The 26,239-nt window shown below is 36.2% G+C and overlaps 1 protein-coding gene across 2 annotated transcripts in view; it reads right to left on the bottom strand.

Annotated features, from left to right (window-relative positions):
* LOC309859038 (tumor protein D52) overlaps positions 1–26,239 on the bottom strand; it is a 211,291-nt gene that overhangs the window by 6,308 nt on the left and 178,744 nt on the right. Inside the window, exon 3 of one of the 2 annotated variants that reach the window (XM_082719450.1) lies at positions 14,651–14,710. The exons of the other annotated variant lie outside the window; for it this stretch is intronic. Within the exon in view, the coding sequence (XP_082575576.1) occupies positions 14,651–14,710 (60 nt within the window). The remainder of the gene's footprint in view (positions 1–14,650; positions 14,711–26,239) is intronic. 2 annotated transcript variants of the gene reach the window in all.

Here is a 26,239-nt window from a genome sequence, read left to right as displayed (position 1 = left end):
AAAGGTCTCTCATTTTACCTATCTGCTATCCCTCTTGCTTCATTAACTTTTGGTGGAGTTAATAAGACTTTTATGCAACTACTTCTGTTTTTCACATATGCCATTTCTTAGAAGAGGAAGATAACAATTTCTATAGATTCATTATTTGTTCTTCCAAGAAGCAATCTTTAGCTTCATTTTAAATTCAGTAGTAGCCTTAACTGGTAACTTAATCAACTACCTCCTTTCATGGTTTTTCTAAACCTGAATCTGTCTCCTCTGTCTTCTTTTTATAATGGAGCTTTATTATTCTATTATCTAGTTCTTCCTCATTCCTCTGATTGTATCAATGGACTCTTCTAAAAATTGCACAGATACCCATGACAAAATTTTGCTACAATGTGGAAGGGGTTCATAGATTACCTGAAGGCCATCCATGTACCTCTAAAATTAAGCAGCCCCAGGGATGCCTGGGTGGCTCAGCCAGTTAAGTGGCTGCCTTCGGCTTGGTTCATAATCCCAGGGTCCTGGGATTGAGTCCTGCATCAGGGTCCTTGCTCAGTGGGAAGCCTGCTTCTCTCTCTGCCTCTGCCTGCCACTCTGCCTACTTGTGCTCTCTGACAAATAAATAAAATCTTTATAAAAAAATAAAATTAAGCAGCCTTGCTCTATATTTTAAGTCTGTTTATCTCTCTCAAAGGATAAGAAATGAGTTATCATTTTATTGACACATCATGGTCCTGTGATAATTACTTCTGGTTTTGTCGTTGTTGTTTCGTTTTTTAGATTTGTTTGTTTGTTTGTTTGTTTATTTATTTATTTGACAGAGAGATAGAGCACAAGTAGGCAGACTGGCAGGAAGAGGAAGAAGCAGGCTCTCCCCTGGGCAGGGAGCCCAATGCGGGGCTCCATCCCAGGACCCTGGCATCATGACCTGAGCTGAAGGCAGCTGCTTAACCAACTGAGCCCCCCAGGCACCCCAATTACTTCTGTTTTATCTCCAAAGTGCTTCTTAAGAAAACCCAGGACTAGTTACTGCACAAGCTCATGGAGCTAATGCTTAAACCCATACAAAGCCATACAGCTTTATTTTCTAATGGATATAAAAATCCATAATAAGATGGGATCATGAAGGAGACAAACTGTAAGAGACTCTCAATCTCACAAAACAAAGTGAGGGGTTGCTGTGGGGGTTTGGGGGGTAGGGATAGGGTGGTTGGGTTATGGACATTGGCGAGGGTATATGCTATGGTGAGTGCTATGAAATATGTAAGCCTGTTGATTTACAGACCTGTACGCCTGGGGCAAATAATACATTATATGTTAATTTAAAAAATATTTAAAAATTCATAATAAATGTAAAGAAAAAATTTTCTTTTATTATCCTTGGTCACTTAAGTCTACCCTATTAGAAATGAGTAAGGACAGGCATTAAAGAAGAATTAGACAAACAGCAGCATTATGTCTTCAAATTAAAAATATGGAAGAAAACAGATAAATCAATAAAAAGTACCCACAAAGAAACAGGTTTAAGATGATTATTGTATGAGGCTGGATGGACCCACTGTCTTGATGTTGGGCCCACCATAAAGCACAGGTTTTCTGAAATGTCTTGGAAATGCTTAGAGATACTTTTTGGTTGTCACAATGCTCAGGTCGACATTTAGCAGAGGGTGGGTGGAATGCAGACATTCTGTAATATACAGAACTCTCTGCACAACAGAATTGTCCTGCATCTGTGTTAGACGCTGATGTGGGTGGAAAACCTACTTGTAATTATCTAAGCCTAGAACTACATCTGCTAAAGATACCAAGTTATTTTTTTTTAAATAAAAGTTTAAGTATACACTAAATTTCCAGAAGTGTGATTGCTGAGTAAATGAACAGAAGACTTTGTTCAGAATGTTCAGTTTCAGAAAAATCACATCACCATAAACAATACCACCATTTCATTTTTGTGTTTTGCTACATGTGGTAAGTGTATCTTCTTTATAGTTTAACCTTTGGCCTACTCTTTGCCTTGGTAGATCAGTTGCCTCTATGTCCGCCATCTAAAATACATGATTTAGGTTCTTATCTTTCAATGACATGGTCTGATAGAAACTTAACTAAAATATTCATAATACCACAGCCCAACATGCCTTTTTGTGATAACAGAAACACTTTAGATAAGGTTTGAGCACTTGAATTATGGCTAGTGTGAATGAGGAACTGAACTTTTAAATTATACTTAATTAATATAAATTTAATTTAAAAAGCCACATCACAGTGCAGCTCTAGACCATTTCAAATTGAGAAGCATATTTGTCCCACAACATATAAATACACATTGTGGCAGAAAGGCTAGTTTTGCAGGAAAGATAGCATTCTGAAATAATTTGTTGTAATAAATTAGATTAGCACTAAGTAGATTCAGCAATAATAAAGTCAGATACATGTTTGCCATTACTAACTCCTCAAACACTTCTTTCCTTTCTGTTATCTTTGGTATTCTTCCTCAATTCTATAAGTGTGACACTGTACTAGACCCATAAGCAACTGAACTATCTTATTAGATATTTTGAGGTTATAATTAAGTTCTCCATAAAAAGTTTCCCCCATATCCCAGGCATAAAAATAAGATATATGGGAAAAAAAAACACAAGACACATGGAAGTAAAATCACTCGCCTAATGCCACAAAATGGTATGAAAGGATTCACAGATTTTTTTTCCTCTTCCTTTTCTCAAGTTCTCAATTACCTGCAACTTCTGGCAAAAACTATAAACTTAATCCCTTTAGGGGTGGTAAGAATTTACCACCACTTCATATAAGCTTATAATGTCTTCCCTTTTACATAAAACACAGGCCACACTGTTCATCTAACTCATTATTTTGACTGTCATCCCATTAGAAAAATGATGACTTTCAGTGGTAACAAATAACAACATTTAAAAAAAAAAATCTCTGTGGCTTCATGCAATTTTGTTTTTTACTTTTTTTTTTTTTTTAATTAGGAAAAACATCCCAGATACTAGTTTTTTTCAGGAATCTTGTATTTCTGCTGTCTCGAAAGGCAAATAGGATGTCTCCAATGAGCGCATTCAAAATAAAAATAGCCTGTGTTTCTACTGCTTGGTGTGTTTCTTTCTTTTAACTTCAAGTGCCTGCCTCTGACTGATCTTGGTGAACTCCAGCCTAAATGGATTCAATCCCAGCCTTCACCATGACTGCTCTCTTCCACTGTGCACTTTCTCAGACCATATGCTGAAGTAAATGAGCCTGCATGGCTGAGCTGTTTAGGAAAAGGGCAATTAAATCTGGTTTTGCATTTCTTTATTAAGGACATGGTTTAAAGACTTTCCTTTGGAGAGGTTTTTGACATTCTTTCCACAGACATTCTTTAACATCTGTCAGTGCATGCTAGTGATGGTTCTCATAGACTTAAAATAGAGAGAATCCCTGTGACTAGTTCTTTGATATAAATATATTAATAATCCAAAGCTGACAAATATAAGGCTTGGATTAAACCTTAGTATCTAAAGAGAATATTGAATATTGTGAGGAATTCTGACTTTGTTAGTCAATTTAGCTGGCTTGCTATAATCGAAACTCCTAAGTTCTAAAAAGAGTTGTTTTTTTTTTAAATCATTAGACATCTATGTTTTTATTTCAATGAGTTAAAACAGTTTAGAACTGTTTCTGATTTTCATACAATTCTTCATTTAAGTTTTCAGACTTAAGAAGTAAATTTTTTCTTTTCCTTTTTGAAGAGAAATGTTAAGATATTTCAACTGGTTCAATTAATACCAACTTCATTTTTTCTAATTTAAACAAATGTTCATAGTAATGTTGATCTGTATGTGAAGCCAGCAACTGGTCCATGCGCGTGCAAGTGCGTGCGTGTGTGTGTGTGAGAGAGAGACAGAACGCACAAAAGCACACATACTAGTGAGAGAGCATATGTGGAAATGTGTGTACTTTGTTCTTCAAATGAACTTTGTAAACATCACCATCTTTAAAAAGCATAGTGTTAGAAAAGATCTATGAAGTTCTATGATTTTGTTCTACTTTCATACAATCTTAAGTATTTGAAAACTGATAGAATGTAAAATGATTTTAAGTGCAAAACTGATTAAACTTACACAAAATGCAAGATTTTAAATAATTTTTACTAGCCACATAAAATATTATCATGGCCTTAAATAGTCTATGCAAACTACTTGGTGCATTCTGGATTTGTCTCACTTTTCCAAAATACCATCTGCCATGTTTCCCTGACCTATCTGGTCTATTGCTTCTTTCTGTCCAATCTGTCAGATGTCTTTCAAGATTTTCTCACCACCGTATTATCCACACTGTATTATCAAGCACAGCAGCTATGGTTAACAAAATAAAGGTAGGAAATGTTCATAAACTTCTAAAGTTCTCCAATATTTCCAGTCATTAAAATTTAAAATGCAGCACAAATCTCAAGTTCTAATTTATTATCCCAGGTCGTTAGAAGATGTAAATGGGAAACAAAATTATAACTAGAACTTCTGCTACCTTAATTATTACCAAAAGCCTTTTGAAAAGAACTAGTGATTATCTCTTAAAAAACAAAACAAAAAAACTAGAGAGAGAATGCGCTTATCCACTAGGCCAAAATAAATAATGCAAATCAACTCGCAACTGGAAACCTACTGGCCATTATGGCAATGAGCAATGGATATTGTTCCTAATACCAACCTGCATTCCCTCAAGTTGCAATTGTCTTAAATAAGAATTTTTATTTTTTTCTGTAATTCTACTATAAATGTATGATTTTGTTTTTCCCTTTAACCAAGTTCTTTTTAACTTTTACTGTGCTAGTTAGTATTCTGTGTCACCATAAACAGAAGTTTTGTCTCATTCAAGCACTGATTCATTTTATGAAATATGAAAATGAAACATTTTAAAGTTCTAATAACTTTACTTTTTAATAATGTAGAATATACATATAATGTAATATATTACATACAGAATCAACAATGATAGTTATAATCTTTTCTCAGAGCTACAAAATAAGATGTATCAAGATTTGAGATACCTCAGATATGCTGATGACTAACACTGGGATCAAACCTGGAACTAGTATTATGACTCTGAAGCAAAAAGTGGATATATTTTGGGGTATATAATTTTTAAGCAAATACACGTATGTATTGCCAGAAAAAAGTTTTGTCAGTGTAGAACAGAGGAAGGAGTATGAACTTTGTATCATTGTAGAAAGATCTAGGTTTGACTCAGTGACTGAGGAATGGACTGTTCATTTATCTGTAAAAGAAGGGTAATATCTAACACCCGGCAAAGCTGATGTGAAGCTTCATGCATCATAAGGTATGGAATGTGCCTGGCACATAATACATATTCAATAAATACTAGCCATCATGGAATTTACCATATTCATACTTATATAAAGTATTAAGAGACAACTGAAAGCATAGTAACTTCAAATATGGATTTATAGAAGTCACTAGAACACTGTTCAAATGAACAAGTCTAGTAGGAATCTTCAATGTATATAAAAGAAACAAAAGGAAAATAAAACTCATTGAAGGCATTGAGTTTGAATTTGGAGCTGAGGGAGGGGGGGCTAATGAAATCCAGAAATTACCTTATAATTTTATAGGGACAGATTTGTTGACTCTACAGGGAGTCAGAACCGGAAGGCATAAAACTGCTCATGGAAGCTTTTTATACTTTTCCCCCCCTTTCTTCTCTTTTTTCTTTTCCTAAAAATACTGATGCCAAGGGTCCAACCCAGACCTACTCTATCAAAATCAATGAGGTAGAGCCGAAGATTCATGCACATTTGGGAAAAAGCTCCTTAAATGGGTCTGGTCCCCTGACTTTGTTCAAAAAGCACTGGCTAATGTGTTCATAAATTAGATTCTCTGAGTCTTTGTCTCAATCAAATTCCAAATGAATCGTTCATGGTAGTTTCTGGGCCAAGCTGAATCTTGCCCAATTCGAGCTTTAATTTCCTAACAAGTGCATGCGGTACAGATATTATGTAGAAGGTCAAAATTAGAACTGCACTTCTAAAATATGAGACGAACAAAGTTGTTTTGCCATTATGAATACTGAAGAGATTAATATGTATTTTCATCTAAGCAAAGGGCTGAATCATTTTATGTTGGCTATGTAAGATTTACTGCAGTTAAGAATGTATTTTCATGACCAAAAGATTTCAAAATCACTTCCACAGTGCTTGAAAACCTAACACTAATATATACAACAAGAATAAATTTACTTCAAAAAATTATCTTATGGCAGATGTTATCTCATTACCTCAGCTCTAAAACATCTTTGATTATTTCCTCTACTGGTAGAATCTCTCTCTCCAGATTCCTAATTCTCTGCACTTTTGACTACATTAAGAAAACAGAAGACTTCTAAATTCATTGTACCAACCCATTTTCAGAGTTTCCTTTTTTCTTTTTCTCTTGTTTCTCTCTCTCTAAATTAATTACTTATTAAATAAGTATTATTAAGTTTTCAACAAATACCTACTCAATATCTTTATGAGGTAAGGGGATACCAACAAGAAAGAATCTATCCTGTCCCCTACCAATCCCACAGATTCAAAAACAGAGTGAAGAGCCATATTCTACCTTGGTGGGACATAGAACTACTTTAGCAGACTGGTCCTGATTTCTACACCCTTTCAACAAGAGATGAGACTACCAGATGCCTTTTGGAAAGCCAAACTCTTTTTTTGTTGTTGTTGTTTTTAAGATTTTATTTATTTATTTGACAGAGATCACAAGCAGGCAGAGAGAGAGAGAGAGAGAAGCAGACTCCCTGCTGAGCAGAGAGCCCAACACAGGGCTCCATCCCAGGACCCTGAGATCATGACCTGGGCTGAAGACAGAGGCTCAACCCACTTGGTGCCCACCAAGGCACCCTTGGAAAGACAAATTCTTAACAGATGGTTATTGCAGTAGCTTATGTGAGCTGGCAAGGATGAGAAAGGAAAATATTTTATAAAAGAATTGGACCCATACTTCAGATTTCATATAATTCAGAGTGTTTCAAATTTTTAAACAATCTCCAGTGTAGGCCAAGAACCAGCATCAGTGAGGAGAGAAGATGGAAGGGGGAGGTGGAGGGAGGGTAGAAGGTTCAGGGGGTGGAAGACACAACTCCTATCACAGGCCAATACTGAAGTTAGGTTGGTTTTAAAAAGACCCTTAGACTTGGAATAGAGCTTGTGACTTGACATTGACAAGCTTTGGTTGATATCTGCCTTTTGCACCTCCAAATCTGGGCATATTTATTGAACACTCTAATTCATGCCCTTTAATTAAAAACTGGGGTCATAGAAGCTTAGAGAAGCTGGAAATCAGAAATATAAAAGAAAACTAACTAGTTTAAAGGTATTTCATGTGATACTGTGGTTTTAGATTACGTTCAAGCTCAATAAAAGTCAGCAATGTGGCTCTGCAACCCCAAAAGTTAATGGAATTTTTGGCAGAATTAGTACAAATGTGTATTTCACATAATAATCCCAATCGCCTTTCACTTCTCTGACTATATCTAGAGAATCGTCATCCACCTGGGTAACAATCATTGGGTCATTGTTATTTGGGGTCTATCCTAAAGAAGATGGTAAAATAATGCTATGTTGAATGATGAATTAAGGGAAGGAAAGCATTTAGCAGGCTGAACAAGAGGATCTTATTACATGAGTGAAGAATCTGAAAGGCTTTAATATTAAAGAGGTCACAATATTTATTTCATGCATCTATTCTGTGTACCTCCAAAAAAGAGAAATAAGAAAAACGGGTAGAAATTATAGGATGGCCAACTTAGCACACTTCAGGTTACTATGAAGAAGAACTTCTAACAAAGTTGGCTGGAAAGAGAACTGGTAGTTTTGTATATTAATGGAGGAAATCACAGGGAATTTTTTTCCTTCTGATTTAAGAAAAGATACTGTTTCTGAGAACATTGGTATCTAGAGTGATTTTGCTCTAAATGCTAATAGAGTAAAATACTGTCAAGTCAAAAATCTTGGAATGGAATTCTGCAAAAAAAGAAATTTGATTATCTCTGAACCAAAATCAAAGCACCTATTATAATTACAATTAAAATAAAAGCTTTTTTGTTTGCTTTTTGCTTTTATTTGATAGGAGGCTACGGTTATTTCTTTGGGGCTAGATAATGAAATTAAAGTTCTTACTACCCAGAAAACAACATTGAAAACAGACTAAAATTCTGTAAGAAGTGTTATGTTAGCATTTTGACTAACATAAGTATCGTTAAATAAATTATGTCTTTAAAGTAAAGCAATACAAGATAGCACAGTGATTTAATTCTTCCCTTTACAACAAAAAGGATTAGTGGTCCTTAATAAGAAATTCTTAACTTTGACAAGCACTCAGTTCCCCTCTCAAATTCTAATTACCTGCACCTAGATTCCCTTGCCCAGGGTATATGGACTTTCTAAATCAGTGCCTACAAAATGGGAGAAAAAAAAATTCTCAAGATTCTGGAACTTCTGAACTTGCTAAGAAAACATGAATGAGCAGCTATATTCTGTTCAGAGAACAAATGTCACATCATATTAACAGCTAAAGAAAGCCATAGTTTACAGTTTTGCTGACTAGATAACTAAAACCTTGGATAACAAACTGACTGGGTTTAAGAACAATTCTTTTTCCTGATTTTCTCATTTTATGTGAACAATTCTATGATCATTATGCAATCTTGGACAAGGCTATCTTCTTTCGTGAAATAGGAATCACCATAGTACCTACCCTACTAGAATTTTTGGCAAGATTGCACAAGAGAATACTATAAAAGTTTAGTCAGGACACACCCTGATTTAACAAATAAATACTTCAGGCGTATAACTAGCTACTTTCTGTCACAATTAATGTAGGTCCAGCTGTAGGGTTTACTGCAACTGGCAAATTGATGTGGCAGGGGGCTGACGCCTGTTGGGGATGGAGAATAGTTGACAAAACGTTTCCAAAGATGCCCTGTTCACAGAAATCGGATTTAACTTTTGATGGATGTCAATTAGCTAATCTTGATAAGCAATAGCAGCTGGACTTTGGAGCAAGTGTGTTTCTAGACCCTAGAGCACCTCTCTGTTGAGAGCAGGACCCATGTGACTAGGCATATGGGAACAGAGTATGAGCGCTGAGGAGGATGGGCCTGGCATGACTGCTTGCTCTAGATCTGGCACTCCAACCTGTCCATTTGTTCACTGGTTTAGTCACTCAACAAGTATTTCTGAAAAGCCCAGCTGCAGCAGGTACTGTTCTAGGTGCTGGAGTAACCAGTGTGTAAGACGGGGTTCCAGCACTCACAGAGTTTACAATGTGGTAGAAAAGGACAATAAACCAACCAGAGAGGAGTCAGTGCTGTAGAGAAAATTAAAATAAGGTGATACGATGGAGACGGATGACACTGGGCTGGGTGGTGAAGGAAGGAATCTCTGAAGAAGTGACAAATTTAAGTGGATCCCTGAATGAGCAGAGTCAGCTATGTAAAGATGGGGGCAGAGCACTTCAGGCAGGGGCACGGTTAGTGCAAAGGCTCAAAGGTGAGACAAAGTTGGCATGATTGGAGAAGCAAGAGAAAACCAGTATGGCTGGGGAGCCCTGGGTGACAGGGAGACGGGTAGGAGCCAGAGGCAGAGAGGTAGGCCAGACAGGGCTTCATACACCAATGTAAAAGGTTTGGGGTTTGTTTTTTTTTTTTTAGATGTTCATGAAAAGCGCAAGTAGAAGGGAAAAGCATGATCAGGTTTCTGTTTAAGACTGCTTGGGCTGTGCTTTGGAAAATGAACTGTAGAGGACAGGGATGGAAAGACACTGGGTGGAACTTGTCCACAGGCAAATGCACTGTGAGATCTAGGCTGCGCTGGCATACCAAACTGCAGACTTAGAGCAACCAGATCTAGCTCCACAGATAATACTGCCCGTCCTGGGTTCTAAGTCATTCAGGATCAGAGGAGAGCTGAGCTGATTCTTTAATACACTGCTTGTGTTCCTCTTAGTTTCACAAACAATTTAGGCAGGTGCACAACCACCTATTTCCTATCATAATTGGCATAGGCCCGGCTGTGAGGTTCTCTGAGGCAGGCAAACTAATCTGGCGATAGAGAGTTGAATCCTTACGAAGACAGACAACAGTTGACAGTTTTCAAAGATGTGCAGTGGGATCTAGGGTTGCTTCTAAAATTTTCCAAAGGAGTATTACTCCTGCACTTATTTTTTATATATGTATGTATTAGTCAGCTTGGGCTCCTATAGGAAAATACTACAGGCTGGGTGTCCTAAACACCAGACATTTATTTTCTCACAATTCTGGAAGCTAGGAGTCCAAGATTAAGGTTCTGGCTAATTTGGCTTCTGGAAAGATCATGCTCCCAGCTTGCAGACTGCTGTCTTCTCACTATGTCCTCACATGGCCTTTACTGAGTGCACACATAGCAAGAGAGTGATCCTGTGTCTCTTCTCATTTTACAAGGACACCAATCCCGTTGGATTAGGATCCCACCTTAATGACCTCACTTAGCGTTTATTACCTTCTTATAGGTCCTTTTGCCAAATATAGTCACATTAAGGGTTAGGGCTTCAACATACAAACTTTGGGGGAACATAGTTCAGTCCGTAACAATGTGTTATTTTCATATGAATTCCTATTTGTATATACCACACAGATACATGGGATATGAAGAATAATTGTGATCTTAAGGAGCTCAGAAGTCTAGCAGGAGAGATAAGCAACTATAACAAAATATGGAATACTATACTAGAGGTATATGTAAATGCACTTAGGCCTATTAGAGAAAAAAATGTCAGGGACATTTCTCTAATAGGGAGAATAACTGGTATTTATGTTAAATTTTACAGAGTAAGTGGAAATTCACCAGTGAGGCAGAGTAAGTGGAAATTCACCAGACCTACCTCAAAACCCAATTTCTCTTTTCTTTTTTAAAGATTTTTATTTATTTATTTGAGAGAGAGAGCATTAGCAGCGGGGAGGGGTAGAGGGAAAGGGAAAAGCAGACTCCTGCTGAGGTAGCAGCCTGGTATAAGACTCAATCCCAGCACCTGGGATCATGACCTGAGCCTAAGGCAGTCGCCATGCAGGCGCCCTCAAAACCCAATTTCTATGAAAAAGGCTTCTCTCTGACTACCCTAGCCTAAAGATATATACCTTTTACTGAGTTTCAAGAATAATTATCGTTTATGTAGTTCATTTGGCCATTTAAGCAGTGTTCTGAGGTATGACTTCTAGTATTGAATTATTAAAATCTTTCATTACTTACAACTTTGAATGAGTACATGGCTTGTTTTCTAACCAGAATGTAGATTTCTTCAAGGTAAGGATCATATCTGATGAATCCTTCAACAGAGTAGGAGCTCAGATAATGAATGTTGCTTTGATTTGATGAGACTGAAGGTCACAGAAGAGACTTAAATGTGAGAATCAGGAGCTTTAAAATCAATTAGGACCGACTCCTCACAAACAAAGAGACTATTACTGGTTAATTTCTCTGGGTCTCACTTTTTTCTGGCTCTTGCAAGCACTAGCCCTCCATGAACATACTAGCTCAATCTCTTATTCAACAATCCCATCTAATTAGGGGTGACTGTAAGGGTTCCAGTCTCTATGATTTTTGATAGTCTCCTTTCTTGTTTAGACTTTATTTAAGCAACTAAAAGGCCATAAAAATTCATTCAATGTTATATTTAACATAAAAGCAGGAAAGGGAGGGCAACTAAAAGCAATTCAAGGATCAATCCTTAAAGTTTAAATTTTAACCTTAAAATACAGTTAAAATCTTTGTTAGCATCTAGTACAGCACAGCTAATTGTTCTACTTCAAGTAAACCACAGGGAAGACTAGGACAGGTAACAGTGGCAGGCTAATTAAAAAATACTTACTTTTGCCTTCTAGTGATTAGATTTAAACATATGGTTTAAACATTTCACAATACAGTACTTAATATATTAAAAAAAAATACGCCAATGCTAATATAAAACATGTATGTTTTCCACCTTCTATTCTGTAACAAAACCTTATCCTAAACGAACAAGCAGGCTAAGCAGCAGCAACTCAATTAAAAAGATACTTTCCCCAACAATTCTGAAAAAGACTAGTTTGGTTATTGTAAAAATGAAAGAAATTAAAAAAAAAAAAAAAAGAAATAGTTCCATTTGAAAAGTGGTTACAGTTCTAGCTTTATAGTGGCAAACTCCTTTGTTAGGTCACAGTAAATAAATTGGTTGTTAAAAACTAGTGCTAGCAAAAAGTAATTCCGATGTCCAAGGACGGGACAGGCTCCATGACCACAAAACGCTGCCAGCTCTACCTTTTAAATAGAGTTTGCCAAGAGGAGTGTGTTACGAGCCAGGCTTGGCTGAAACAATCCACTGCCCACAAAGCTACTTTAATGTACTGTCTCTATTGAAAATCACAGCAATCCAACAATACATGACGATACTTTCCCATCACTGCAGCAATTCCCACCACAGGCAACACTGTGTCTCCAACAAAGAAGGCTCACATTCTATGTCTGCGAAAACCCCAGTCCTGCCTACTACTGTATGGTTGCCAAGAGGAACATCTGTGTGCTCCACAGTACACAGCACTGGCTCTGTTTTCTCCTTTTTTTATTTCCTAGACAATAAACTGTGTGATTGCTTGGTAAGGAAATTGTCTTTCATTCCTTTCCTCTTCCCTTTTATTTATTTGTTTGTTTGTTTGTTTAACATGACAGTCAAACAACTACATCTGCCATCCATTATTACTTTGAGTCTACATCCTGAACACATAATAAAGTTAATTTGTTTTCTGATTTCATTTGATCTTAGACTTGTGATCATCTAAAAATTGCTGACTTTAAAGTTGAGTTCCCTAATACAAAGAGGCTATTCAATTCTCAGAATATTTTAGAATTTTATTTATATTTAGAAAATCATAAATTCAAATAAAATATAAAAGAATGGCAATATATTCTCAAGAATAAAAAACCTTGTAAATGACAGATACCCTGTAGAAAATTTACAATATAAGCTATTAGTTCCATAAGAATATTACATTTTGGTAAAGACTTCTGTTATGTTTACCTTAACCTCAAATCAGTATTTGGGCTTAAAGAAGTTAAAAAAAAAATTAAGGCACAACAAGACAGAAATGAATACGGAATATAACTGGGAATTTCTTAGAGATAAATGACATGTTAGGCCCACAACTTCTATCTGCTCCCCAAACAAACAAACAAAAATGCTCAATTTTATTAATAATCAAATAGATGAAATTAAAACTAGATACTTTCGCTATTGATATGATTAATATTTGAAAACAGAATACCTAAGTTTGTGAAGGAATAGACTGGCTGGGATTTTAAACCAGTACTACCTTTCTAGGGAGCAATTTGGTAAAATGAGTATTTATACCAGTTGGCCCAGCAATTTTACTTTTAGGATTTTAACCAAAACAAGTGAGAAGAGTTGGGCATCAAGATGTTTACTATACCTTTACTTAGAACAAATAATTTAGAAACAGCCAAGTATCTAACCATAGCACACTTGTTAAATAAATTAGGATACATCTCTACAAGGAATACTATACAACCAATAAAAATATAGTTTAAGAGACTATATGATAAAAGTATTCTTACTATATAGTTAATAAATGAAAAGAGTAGGTTATAAAATATGAGATATTCTGGAAGACTTAAAAGAAATTAAAGAAAATAAATAAAAATTTTTTAAAAACCCAAAAAACTAATTTAGACCAAGTAAATAGTACAAAAATACAAAATGTTATAATCAAATAAATCATTATAAACAAAAAAAATGAGATATGATGGCAACCCACTTTTTAAAAAAATATACTTGCTAGGGCGCCTGGATGGCTCAGTCGGTTAAGCATCTGACTCTTGATTTCAGCTCGGGTCATAATCTGAAGATCGTGAGATAGAGCCCCTGCATCAGACTCCATGCTCAGCAAGGAGTCTGCCTGAGATTCTCTTCCTCTCCCTTGCCCCTTTCCTCACTCACATAAATCAATTAATTAAAAAATCATCTAAAAATAATATCCTTGCTCAGAAAATTAAAATGTTAGTAATAGTATTATTTCATGGTGATATGACCAGTTTCTTTATTTCATAATATGCTCTTAATTTCAGAACCAGTAAAAAGCCCCTAAATTATTGCCTTCTTAAATAATACCAAAATTTAATTTATTATCATTAAGGAAATAAAGGATAACTCATTTCTTCTTAAAGATATGTGTTCAGGGCACTGGGTGGCTCAGTCAGTTAAGCATCTGCCTTCTGATGCTTATGCCTTATGCTCGGGTCATAATCCCACGTTCCTGGGATGGAGCCCTGTGTCAGGCTCCCTGCTCAGTGGGGAGCCTGTTTCTCCCCCTTCCTCTGCATCTCCCCCCAACTCATGTGTGCGCACTCTCTCTAATAAAAAATTTTTTAAAAGATACATTATGTGTTTTCAAAACCTGTTCCACTGAAAATCATATAAAACTTCACATGAAAGCTATAGCAAGAGACAAAGAGGAAGGGAGAATTAGTACCTAAGGGACTAGGAATGGAAAAATCTCATGGTTTATCATTTTAAGTAACAGTGGACAATCACAAAATTACAATTCAGAAAGTTTAATGAAGATAAAGCTGACTTACACTGCTTTACATGGCCTGAAAGACCAGTCCATGTGATGTGCATCTCTCAGTTTCAGTAGACTGAAACAACAACAACAACAGATAACTATGATTTGTGTGTGTCATTACTGGTAGAAATGGAGTAAGTGGAAAATAATGGAATTTTTTTATTTCTTAAATCAAAGATGATATAGAGTGTATTTTTACCTTTCATAGTTTGACATTGCCTTACACTATAAAACTGAATTAAAGAGGCACCTGTGTGGCTCAGATGGTTAAGCATTTGCCTTCGGCTCAAGTCATGATCCCAGAGTCCCGGGATTGAGCCCCATATGGGGCTCCCTGCTCAGAGGGGAGTGTGCTTTTCCCTCTCCCTCTGCTTGCTTGTGATCTCTCTCTCTGTCAAATAAGCAAATAAAAGCTTTCCAAAAAATACAAATAAAAAAATAAAACTGGATTATTAAGAAAATCACTTACCACTTTTATTTTAAAAGGAGTCTTTACAGTAAATTTAATATGTTTACTCTCCTATGACATCTTGCATAGGAGCCAGAAAGCTACAAAGAGAAATCTATGAGTTCTGAAACCATGTAAAATATGGACTTGATCCCTTGAGTTACACTGTTCTTTTTCCATGACACATTTTGTAAACTAGTTTTAAACTACATGGCTATTTGTGATTCTGCTAACCTATGTATTTCTTTTGGAAAAAAATAAAATAATTTGTTTAAAGTGGCCAAAAAAAAAGTGTTTCCAAAGCAGCTGTTAAATAAATGAGAAAGAGCTGTACTCTAGCAAGTGATACTGATTTACTACATGGTGTTTAGAAACCATCACTGTTAAAAAAATAAATTAAATAAATAAAAACCATCATTGGAGGGACACCTGGGTGGTTCACTCATTTAAGCATCTGACTCTTGATTTTGGCTCAGGTCATGATATCAGGGTCCTGAGACAGAGTCCTTTGTCAGGCTCCGTGCTCAGTGGGGAGCCTGCTTGAGATTGTCTCCCTTATCCTCTGCCCTGGCCCCAAGGGCATGCTCTTTAAAATAAATAAATAAATAAATAAATAAATAAATAAATACCATCACCAAAAAGGCAATAAAAAAAAGTACCTGGTTTGTGGTCTGGATTTCTCCTCACTATATACAAGCAGATTTCATGTTCTATTTTTAAAGTATTATTATTATAAAAGCCAATTAATCTGTTTTTTGTGTTCAGTAGTATATCACCAAGTCATGTTCATAAAAAAAGGCATAATAGCAAACTAGATAAATGAAGACCTATCAACAAATAGTACAACTTTTAAGAATGACAGACACTTTCTGATTCAATTACTAAATAAATGTACTGTGGGGAATGCTTGTCTCCCCAGTTAAATGTGGACAACCTATTACCAAGACACAGGTAGGGGATATGCCACAGAAACACACAGCCCTTCACTGAACACTGGACTTTTTTTTTAATGGAGCTTTATTTAGCCCCTACTATTTACATGTTAACTCACTTATTTTCACACAAACAATTCAAAAGTGGATGTTACTATCCCCGTTCTCCAAATGAAAAAACTTTCCCAAAGTCATACAGATAAAGAATAGTACAGCTCAAGATTCAAACCCTAATCTCTCTGATTCTCATCTTTGTTCTTTTCACTATGTTACTGGGTCAAACGAAGCAAAATGACTGAATGCTAACATTACAGGACACATTATGGGTTGATGTTTTAGCACTGAATGCCACCAGATCACAAATACTCTACTTGCCAGTGTTTCCTCTCTCCCCAAAGACACTGGTAAAATCCACTTGTTCAAGCAAGTTAAATCCAAACTGAAATGTCTGACATAAGAAAACTGGTAGATGGGAATGGGGAAAAAGAAGAGAGAGGGGGAGGCAAAACATAAGAGACTCTACTGAGGGCTGATGGAGGGAGGTGGGTTGGGGATGGGCTGAGTGGATGATGGGTATTAAGGAGGGCACTAGTGATGAGCATTGGGTGTTGTATGTAAGTGATGAATCACTAAATTCTACTCCTGAAACTAGTATTACACTGTATGTTAACCAACTAAAATTTAAATATAAGCTTAAAAAATTTTTTTGTAAAAATTTAACGAGGAGAATTGGTAGGACAACTTTTTTTTGCAAATCTGTCAAAAAAGTACATTAATTAGACTGTCACATTATGACCTAATTAATTTCTAGAGAAACTGGACTATCAGTTCAGGGATATAAATGGATTTTCTGTTTAGGGAACTCTGATTTGATTACATACATAAATTTTAAAAAAACCAAAATAGTGTTCATATATACTTACAATTATTAAGCGAAGCCAAACATTTAACATAAAATCCAGGAGTAGAGGAATCTTTGGATATGCTGAGCCAGCTATGAGAGTGGGAAGGAGGGTGCTGGGGTGTTCTGTGTTGACTACTGCTTTGACTTTCAGTTCTATCCACATGGACCAGCAATCCGTTTCAGAGACACTTACTGAAAGATCAGGGCAGAGTTTCTCTATAAATTCCTCAGAATGGATTCATTACCTCACCTGATTTCATTAATACTTTTATCCTTTCAAGATAATTTTGCTCAGACTGAAAAAAAAAAAAAAGCATCTTTTGTGGTCACACCACATCCTTACACATTTGGAAGCAGGACACTCTTTCAATAAAGTTGTTGCTGGCTGAGATACACATTGATTCCTTAAGTATCATCATGGTGCAGTCAGGCAGTCAAACATTTTATGCCATCAATCAGTCCATTATATTTTTGGTCCTTTTGCCTACATGATGGTTTTAAGGCAGAAAGTATACCTAATCAGAGATACACATACTTACTTGCTCTTTTAGATCATTGTGACCATAACTGCATGTAAAAATGTATTGTGCAAGCAATAAATTATTTTTGTAGTAAAAAAAAAAAAAAATCAGCCTAGTCTCCACCATCATTAAGAAACTGTTACTATGTATTCTGTTAAGGAAACTCCTTTTAAGAAGGGCACCTTTTAGTTTCCTGGTGTCTTTCCACAATGTTCTCAATTCCTCCTGTGATGCCAGAATGTGCCTCCATTTCCCACATGGTTTTTAGAAGTAAACCACTTCTAAGCTTCTCTCTGCTAGGAAACCAAATAATCTTACTAAGAAATACATGTTCATAAGGGTTGATGAAGCTCTTTATAAAAAGGGCCAGAAATATCAATTCTTCGTTTTCAGCAAGGACTTGACGCAGTTGGGGGATGATGGACTGAAGGCTGATGTAGAGGCCTCATCCACAGATATTCTCATCCTTTACAAGTGGAGGGAGATTAACATACATATCAAGCAGAAACGTCTGGGAAGAAAACACCAGGTTCTAATTCAGAGGTTCTGTGGCCACTGTTTTTAGAACGTCACATTATTTTCAGATTCTTTTCTCTGTTTTGAAGAGCTGTTGTCACAGGAGCCTTATTCTAGACAAATTATTTCTAAGGTCTCTCCTATATATTATGCTTTTGACATCAGTCTTGCAGAATGAGTTATATACTACAGATTCTGAAAGTACAACAGACAAATGATTAAGAAGCCCTGCTGCTATTTCACAGCAAAAGAAACTGTACAGCAAAGCCTTTCTTTCTTCACCATCTCCCAAGTTGCGTGTAGTTTTCCCACAGTATCGGGTTGCTGGTCGAGGTACACACACAACCTAGGTGATAATTCACTTAGATTTAAACTATTTTTTCAAAGCCGACTTTTCCAAACAATGAACCATCTACATTTTAAATGGTAGGTGAAATTCTACCACCACTCTCAAAAAAAGGGGACAAGGAGGTGCATTGTATTGGACAAAAGAAACAGAGGAAAGTATTGACAGTACAAACAATCTATAGTACCCTTGGGGTAGAAAGAATTGTTGAAAAGAGTTTTCTCACACGTGAAAAAGCAATGAAGCTCACAATGTTGATTATATGTCATTTTTTGGAGCTAGTATTGAAATACCTGAAAAGAAGCCATCTTTGTAAATATGTATAATCTTTTTCCTACTAATACACAAATCAGTGATATAAACCTATGCTTAAAAATAAAATTTAAGTTTTAAATCAGATTAATGAGAAGCTAGGAAAAAATATGTCTTTAAGAAAAAGTGAGACAGGGGCACCTGGGTGGCTCAGTGGGTTAAAGCTTCTGTCTTAGACTCAGGTCATGATCCCGGGGTCTTGGGATCGAACCCTGTATCGGGATCTCTGCTCAGCAGGGAGCCTGCTTCCCCCCCCGCTCTCTGCCTGCCTCTCTGCCTACTTGTGATCTCTGTCTGTCAAATAAATAAATAAAATCTTTAAAAAAAAAAAAAAGAAAAGAAAAAGTGAGACATATAATCTTTGGTAGTTAATTTATAAATTTAATAATTTAGAGAAATACATAAAAGAGGTGCCTGGGGGGTGCTCAGTGGGTTAAGCCGCAGACTCTTGATTTCAGCTCAGGTCATAATCTCAGGGTTGTAAGATAGAGGCCCATATTAGGCTCCACATCAGACGCCATACTCGGAACAGAGACTGCTGGAGACTCTTTCCCTCTGCCCCTCCCCTGCTCATAATCAACCAATCAAATCTTAAAGAACTTCATGAAAATCCTCAAAGCTTCTAGTCCTTCCTCAATTGCAAATGAGGCAGTGTGACATATTGATCCACTACTTCCTTTATTCTTTCAGATCACCAATTGAAAAAAGATGCTCAAATACTACAAAGATGAAACTGCTATTCTATTTTCTCTGTATGTAACACATTGTGTTTGTATAAATTTAAGCCAGAAATCTTCAATGTTCACTTCCCCACAATACAAAATTGTTAAGAAAGATATCTGCGGAACAAAATAAACTAAATGTAGTCTAAAAATTACATTCTTGAGGCTCTCTGAGATGTCACCTAGTCAAACCTCCTGCCCTTAGTCCTCCTAAATCAACATGCTGCTTATAAGGAAACACAGCTCTTCCAAGACTTTAAACTCACCTTTTTTTTTTTTTTTAAGTCAAATTAGCTAGCATAATCTTGAAAGGTTTGGTTTTAAGTGTTTAAAAGTTAAGTTCATTACCAAAGTCACTTGGAAAACAGTTTCAACAATTTAGTCAGACCTAAAGAGAAGGCAGATATATGCATCTTCTGTTTGATTATTCAGCATAAGAAATTATGACTTGGATATTAGAAATCAGAGAGAAAGAGATTAAGGGGAAAATTGTTTTCCATGTTCAGGCTCATGCTAATTACTCTGACCAGCTGCTATGGAAGAAGGTAGAGCATATGGGGTGCCTGGGTGGTTCAGCTGGTTAAGCATCCAACTCTTGGTTTTGGCTCAGGCCATGATCTCAGGAGATCAAGCCCTCCGTGGGATAAGCTCCACACCCTCAGCACAGAATCTGCTTGAGATTCTCTCTCCCTTTACCCCTTCCCCTATGTGTGTGTGTGTGCGCGTGCGTGTGTGCGTGCGCGTGCATTAAATAAATAAATACATAAATACATAAAATTTTTAAAAAGAAGGGAAAGCATAGTATGTGCATTTAACTTATTTTAATGTGGTCAGCTGGCAAGGAAATTTGTTGAGGAGGTTAATAAATAAGCTAAATTGGATAAATCACCTGGAAATCTAAGACTCAAGTAGTGCACACAGCTTCCTACTGGATGACAAGACAGCTGAGCACAGTGAACTTAAAACTGCAGGGTAAAAACTAGAACATATCTGAGTTGTTGAGAAGGTGCAGGGACTGTATTTTAATCCCACAGGAAGTAGGTAAATAGATGGCAACAGAGTCCACCCTAACTCCTTGGCCGACCCAGGCTGCACACTCAAGGAAGTGTGGTGGGAAAAGGGCAGAAATAAAATCACATTTTCAAGAGATTCACAAGTTGTCAATAGCAAAAACAGTGCTTTATACCTACTTCAGCATAACTCAGTCTCAAGAATTGACTTTCCTCAAATTAAAGACATGACTGATATGTCTGGGATTTTGAGAATGAGGATGAATCTCAAAATACCAGAATTATCCCCAAATTTCTGGCTAAATACCCAACTGCAGGCAATGTCTGCATTTTTCTGGTTCTGTAACACTAGTTTCTCTCATGAAATTTCTGTCAACAAAGCTGAGAGGACCAGTCCTGAAACCTAAAGTCAGAGCTGTGAGGGGGTCAATGTGAATTTACCCAACAGTTCTCAAGTGTGTTCACGAACTTCATCTGGGATCTCTGGGAAACACTATACAAGTATTTATGCAATTTTATCATTTAAAGTTAATTACCTGGTCTTTTAAAATATTAAAAAATTAATAAATACTCTTAAATTTTCTAACAAACTGTTACAATCATGATTAATATATGAAAAACTCCTCATATGCTGTCTACAGATAAAAGGAATTTTGACTTTGTAGCCCACATCTGAATAAAACAAACCAAAAACCTAGTTGTGTGTCCCAGTCCTAAATTAGGAAGGGGAGATTATGAAAAAGAAGAGAAAGGAAGGAAGGAAGGAAGGAAAGAAGGGCGGAAGGAAGGAAGGGAGGGAGGAGAAAGAGAAAGAAAGAGGGAAGGAGGAATGAAGGGAGGGAGCGAGGAAGGAAGAAGGAAGGAAGGAAGGAAGGAAGGAAGGAAGGAAGGAAAGAAAAGAAGAGAAGAAAGTAGAAAAGAAAAAAGAAAAGGCTCCCAGGAAACTCTATTAAAACTACTTCAATATCCTTCCATTAATTATCTACATTTTTAGGAGGAATCAATAGCCCCATTCCATTTGAACTGGCCAAGATCTAAGATTAAAAAAGCCTTCCCCCTGTCAATTGTCTTTTTCATACTTCTGTTAAATTTTGTTGCTAATACCAAGTGCTATTTCCCCAGCTGTGAAGTCAGACCAGCAGCTGCCTTAGCAAACCATGCCAACACTACACCAGTACATAAAGACAGCTGCCTTGCCTGTCCTTACAGATGAAAGAAGAGTGCTAAAGGCCTAGAAAAATCTCCTGTACTGGCAATGGCTGTGAAGGCAGCTGCTTGCCTATCACACCGTTTAAATAGAGTGTGCTATGTGACAATAGCTATAAGAATGAAAAAAAGAATAAATACAATTAATTTTTACAGATAACACATATTTTCAAATTATTTTATTTATGGGATATTACATTATTTTTGACAATTTTATTTTTAGATTCCTCAGCATTCTATGCACAGAAGCAAAACATCACTATTTATAAACACATATATGTCCTAATTTCTATTTTAACAAACTAAGCAATAAAGCACCTTGAAAAGCTGTATCCAAAAATTTATTTTAAAATATTTATTTATTTGACAGAGAGAGAGACAGCAAGAGAGAGAGAACACAAGCAGGGGGAGAGGGAGAAGCAGGTTTCCAGCAGAGCAGGAGCCCAACCATGGTCTCGATCCCAGGATCCTGGGATCATGACATGAGCCGAAGGCAGATGCCTAACAACTGGGCCACCCAGGCGCCCCTTTATCCAAAAATTAAGTTACCAACAGTAATTGATTTTTCTAACATTGGCAATGTTATAAAGCTTCAAATATCTGAGAATCATACCAAGATACAACAGAATTTGAGGCTTATGATGCTTTGGTAGGAACTAATATTTTCAAGACTGTTCCTGTTTCATTAAAATGGACCTCCTTCCATACATTCAGAAGGGATTAAAAGCCCAAATAAAGTCTGTAGGCAGAACTGATATCTATATTTCTCTTTTAGGAAATATTTTTACTTAAAAAAATACTGACTATACTTGATCACAATGTCTGCAACTTACTTTGTTTGAAATATTAAAATATATACATTTCAGAGGGCAGTCAATTGTAGTCATAATAAAAATCCACATTCTAGGTGTGGCTACTGTAAGAGCCTCTGTTGTCTGCATTTTGACCTTCGGCTAATTAGTACATTAAATGGCAGAGAAAATTTCATTGGTGAAAATATGGGCTGTAACTAGCATGAGTATTAAAAATAGGACCCCATTTTAAAAATAAAAAGCATTTAAGAAATATGGACTGGCTAAACAGTGTTTTAACAACTTGCCCAGGCTTCCATAAAAAAAGAAAAGGTAGGAGTTCACTGCGGCATGGATAGTTTTCCCTTGCAGATGATGCCCCCCTTTAAATTAAATACTTCTCTATCCAGCCATGAATGTGGAGGATTCTATTTGCCAGTTGCTGGTATTAAGAGGGCAGAATTTTCCCTTATGTGACCACTTTTCTGCCATATGTTAGTCAAAACCTCTCTTGCCAAATACAAAATTTCAAATCAACATACGACTAGTACTATCAAAGCATATTTATTAATAATATAGTTAGACTGATCTGCATAAGAACATATGACTTTACACTAAAATGTATAAAGCATAATAAAGTTTCAATGAAGCCAGTATGTAATTTTGGAAAGTCCTAGCATCCTGGTCACGCAGAAGGCCATTCAGAGATCTGTTATAGTTTATTAGGGAAAAGAATACAAACACACACACACACACACACACACACACACACACACACACACACGGAGAGAGTAACTAAAGAGATGATAAAGCCTGGCCAACAAAGTAACATATTTTATAAATATTAGAGGACTGAGAAGACTAAACGGCCCTTAAAAAAACACCTAAGCATAATGACTGTGCTCAGAGCAGAGCCTGCTTGAGATTCTCTCTTTCCCTCTGCTCCTCCCCCTACTTACACCCTCCTCTTTTCTCTAAATGAATGAATAAATAAAATCTCTAAAAAAACCCAAACAAACAAAAAAACACAACTCAGGTGAATGAATGAATTAATAAATAAAATCTTAAAAAAAAAAAGCTCAGTCATTTAGGTGTCTGGCTTTGGCTCAGGTTATGGTCTCAGGGTCCTGGAATTGAGTCCCGCATCAGGCTCTCTGCTCAGTGGGGAGCCTGCTTCTCCTTCTCTCCCTCCCGTTTGTGCTCTCTTTTCTCTCTCTCTCTCTCTCTCTCGGATAAATAAATAAAATTTTAAAAAAAGAGAGAGAGAGAAAGCATTTTACCTTTATGGACGAAAGAATGTGCTATTCAATAAATCGTACTAGGAAAATTGGCTATATATCTGGCAAAAAGAAATTAGATCCCTATATCAAACCATACAAAAAAATAAGTTACATAATGGGTACAGGTTTTCCTTCTGGGGTGAAAACTTTTGGAATTAGGGGTAATGGTTGCATAACACTGTAAGTATGTTAAATGTCACTGAATTGTATACTTTGCAATGATTAAAATGTTAAATTCTATTTTATTTTTTATTACAATAAGGAAAATAAGTTGCAGATATATTACAAAATGAGAAATCAAGCTTTGAATATAATAAAAACAAGAGAAATATCTGTTTGACTTCAGGGTAAGAAAGGCTTTTCTAGATAAGACACAAAATACTATTATTCCAGATGCATAACAAAACTACCCTAAAACTCAGTGACCTCAAAGAATAATAATCATTAATTTTGTTCAAGAATCTGAAATATGGGCAAGGCTCAGCAGGGACAGTTCATCTCTGCTCCATGCCATGTTGCTGAGGTGGTCTGACTGGAACTAGAGGATCCATTTCCAAGGCGGCTCACTCATGCAGATGGAAAATTAATACAGGCTGTTTGTCGTCTATGTGTTACCTTGCTGCAGGGCTTGGGCTCCCTCACAGGATGATGGCTATATTCTAAAAACATCCTAAGAGACAGGAAATAGAAGAGGCTGGTTTCCTAAAGCCTGGGCACGCACATCTGGCACCAATGTCACCTCTGTTATATTCTATTGTTCAAGGAATCATTTATCCCAGATTTAAGGGGAGATACAGACTTCCCTGAATGGAGGAATGTCAAAGGGTTTGGGGACCATGTTTTAAGACTACATAGCAACTCATAAAGGAAAAGGCAGCACAACTGACTATATCAAAATTTAAAACCCTTTCATGACAAGTTACCATGAAAAAGGTAAAACATGAGATAAATTGAAAAGAGGGAATCTGTAACACATGTAGGAAAAAGTTAATATGCAGAATACATAAAGAACTATAAATCAGTTAGAAAAAGATAAACAAATAAAAAAATACAGGAAGAATATGAACAGTCAATTCATGGAAGAGGGGCCTAAATGGCCAACTGATATATAAAAAAGATATTCAATGTCACTTTATAGAGATTAGGAAAAAACAAATCAAAATATCCCACATTAGACTATTAAAGTAAAGTCTAAAAATTCCCTCAATTTTGATGAATATGTGAGAAAATGGGGACCACCATAAACTTTGAATGTAAAATGAAGTCAAAACATTAGAGAGCAATTTGGCAGTATCTAATAAAACAGAGTATGTACACACAGTCTTTGACCCAACTTTTAAGATTCCAGGTAATATTAGGCAAAAAAATGCATTTGTCCTTGGAGACACGTATAAAGAATGTTAGTGCTCTTAATGTCCATAATAATTAAAAATCAAAAACCACCTAAAAGTTCATCAATAGGGAAAAGTATAAATAATAATTGGAGTATATTTATATCGCAATTAAAATGAATGAACTAGATCTCAGGTTCTTAGATTTCAAAAACACAATGTTGATCAAAATGTTACAAAGTGACATAAAATTAAACACAAACAAAAGCACACACAAAGCAGTATGTATACACATAGCAAAAATGTAAGAACTTGAAGTATATGCTACATATTCAAGATGGTAGTTGCCTCTGGAAAGAAAGGTAAATATAAAATACAGGAAAGCTGAACAAAGTAAGATATCAGAGAAAACTAACTGTTCATTAAAGATTTGTAGATTTGCTGGGAGGCAAAGGATTATATTTTCAAGCACCCTTACATCTAGATGGGGTCCTGTGACTCTTTCTCACCAATGGAATATGAACAGAAATGAGGCATGTCACATGAAGACCAAGGACCTAAAACAGTGTGAGCACCTTCCACAATTTCTCTTTACTTTTCCATCTGCTTATTATGCATGAGCACTATGACCTTGGAAACCATGTGCTAAAGGAGGTAAATTCCTAAAATGGAAAGAGTCTGGCTCTTTATATCCCCTCATGAAATGCCAGCTACCAACCAGGAATAGTTACATGGCAGTGTTATGTGAGTGAGAAACAGTGGAAAGCCAGTAGAATTCTGGGATTTGTTTCAGTTTAGTTTCACCCAACTATATAAAAGGGGACCTCCATTTAAAAAAAAAAATCTACTAATATCTGTTTCTTTGATTAAAAGAAAGTCTGAAGTAAAATTACCACCATCACCGCCAAAATGTCAGAGTTTGTTAATTCTAGGTGGTAGAAATTCAGGAAGCTGTAGTATACTATTTTTTGTAGTTTTGCAGTTAAAAAGAAGTTTTATTAAGAAAGATTCAACAGAGCTGGCCACTCCTCTAATATTTTATAGGAACACTACATTTTTACTGCAGTTTATATTTCTAATGTGGCATACTCCTGTAAGTTATGTTCTCTACTGTGCCTACCCCAGTTTTCCCCGGATTGTACATAACACTTCCACATCAAGGATTCAACTCAATGCACATGTGCAGCTCCCAAGCTTTCCTCTTTTACTTCCATGTTTATCTGAATAAATGTAAAAACCACATTAATTGTTAAAATAATGAGTAGCGGGTGCCTGGATGGCTC

The sequence above is a fragment of the Mustela nivalis genome (assembly GCF_964662115.1).
Source record: "Mustela nivalis genome assembly, chromosome: 2".
Lineage (NCBI taxonomy): Eukaryota > Metazoa > Chordata > Mammalia > Carnivora > Mustelidae > Mustela > Mustela nivalis.
Note: the sequence above shows the minus strand (reverse complement) of the source record. Positions and strands in the feature narration are given on the sequence as shown.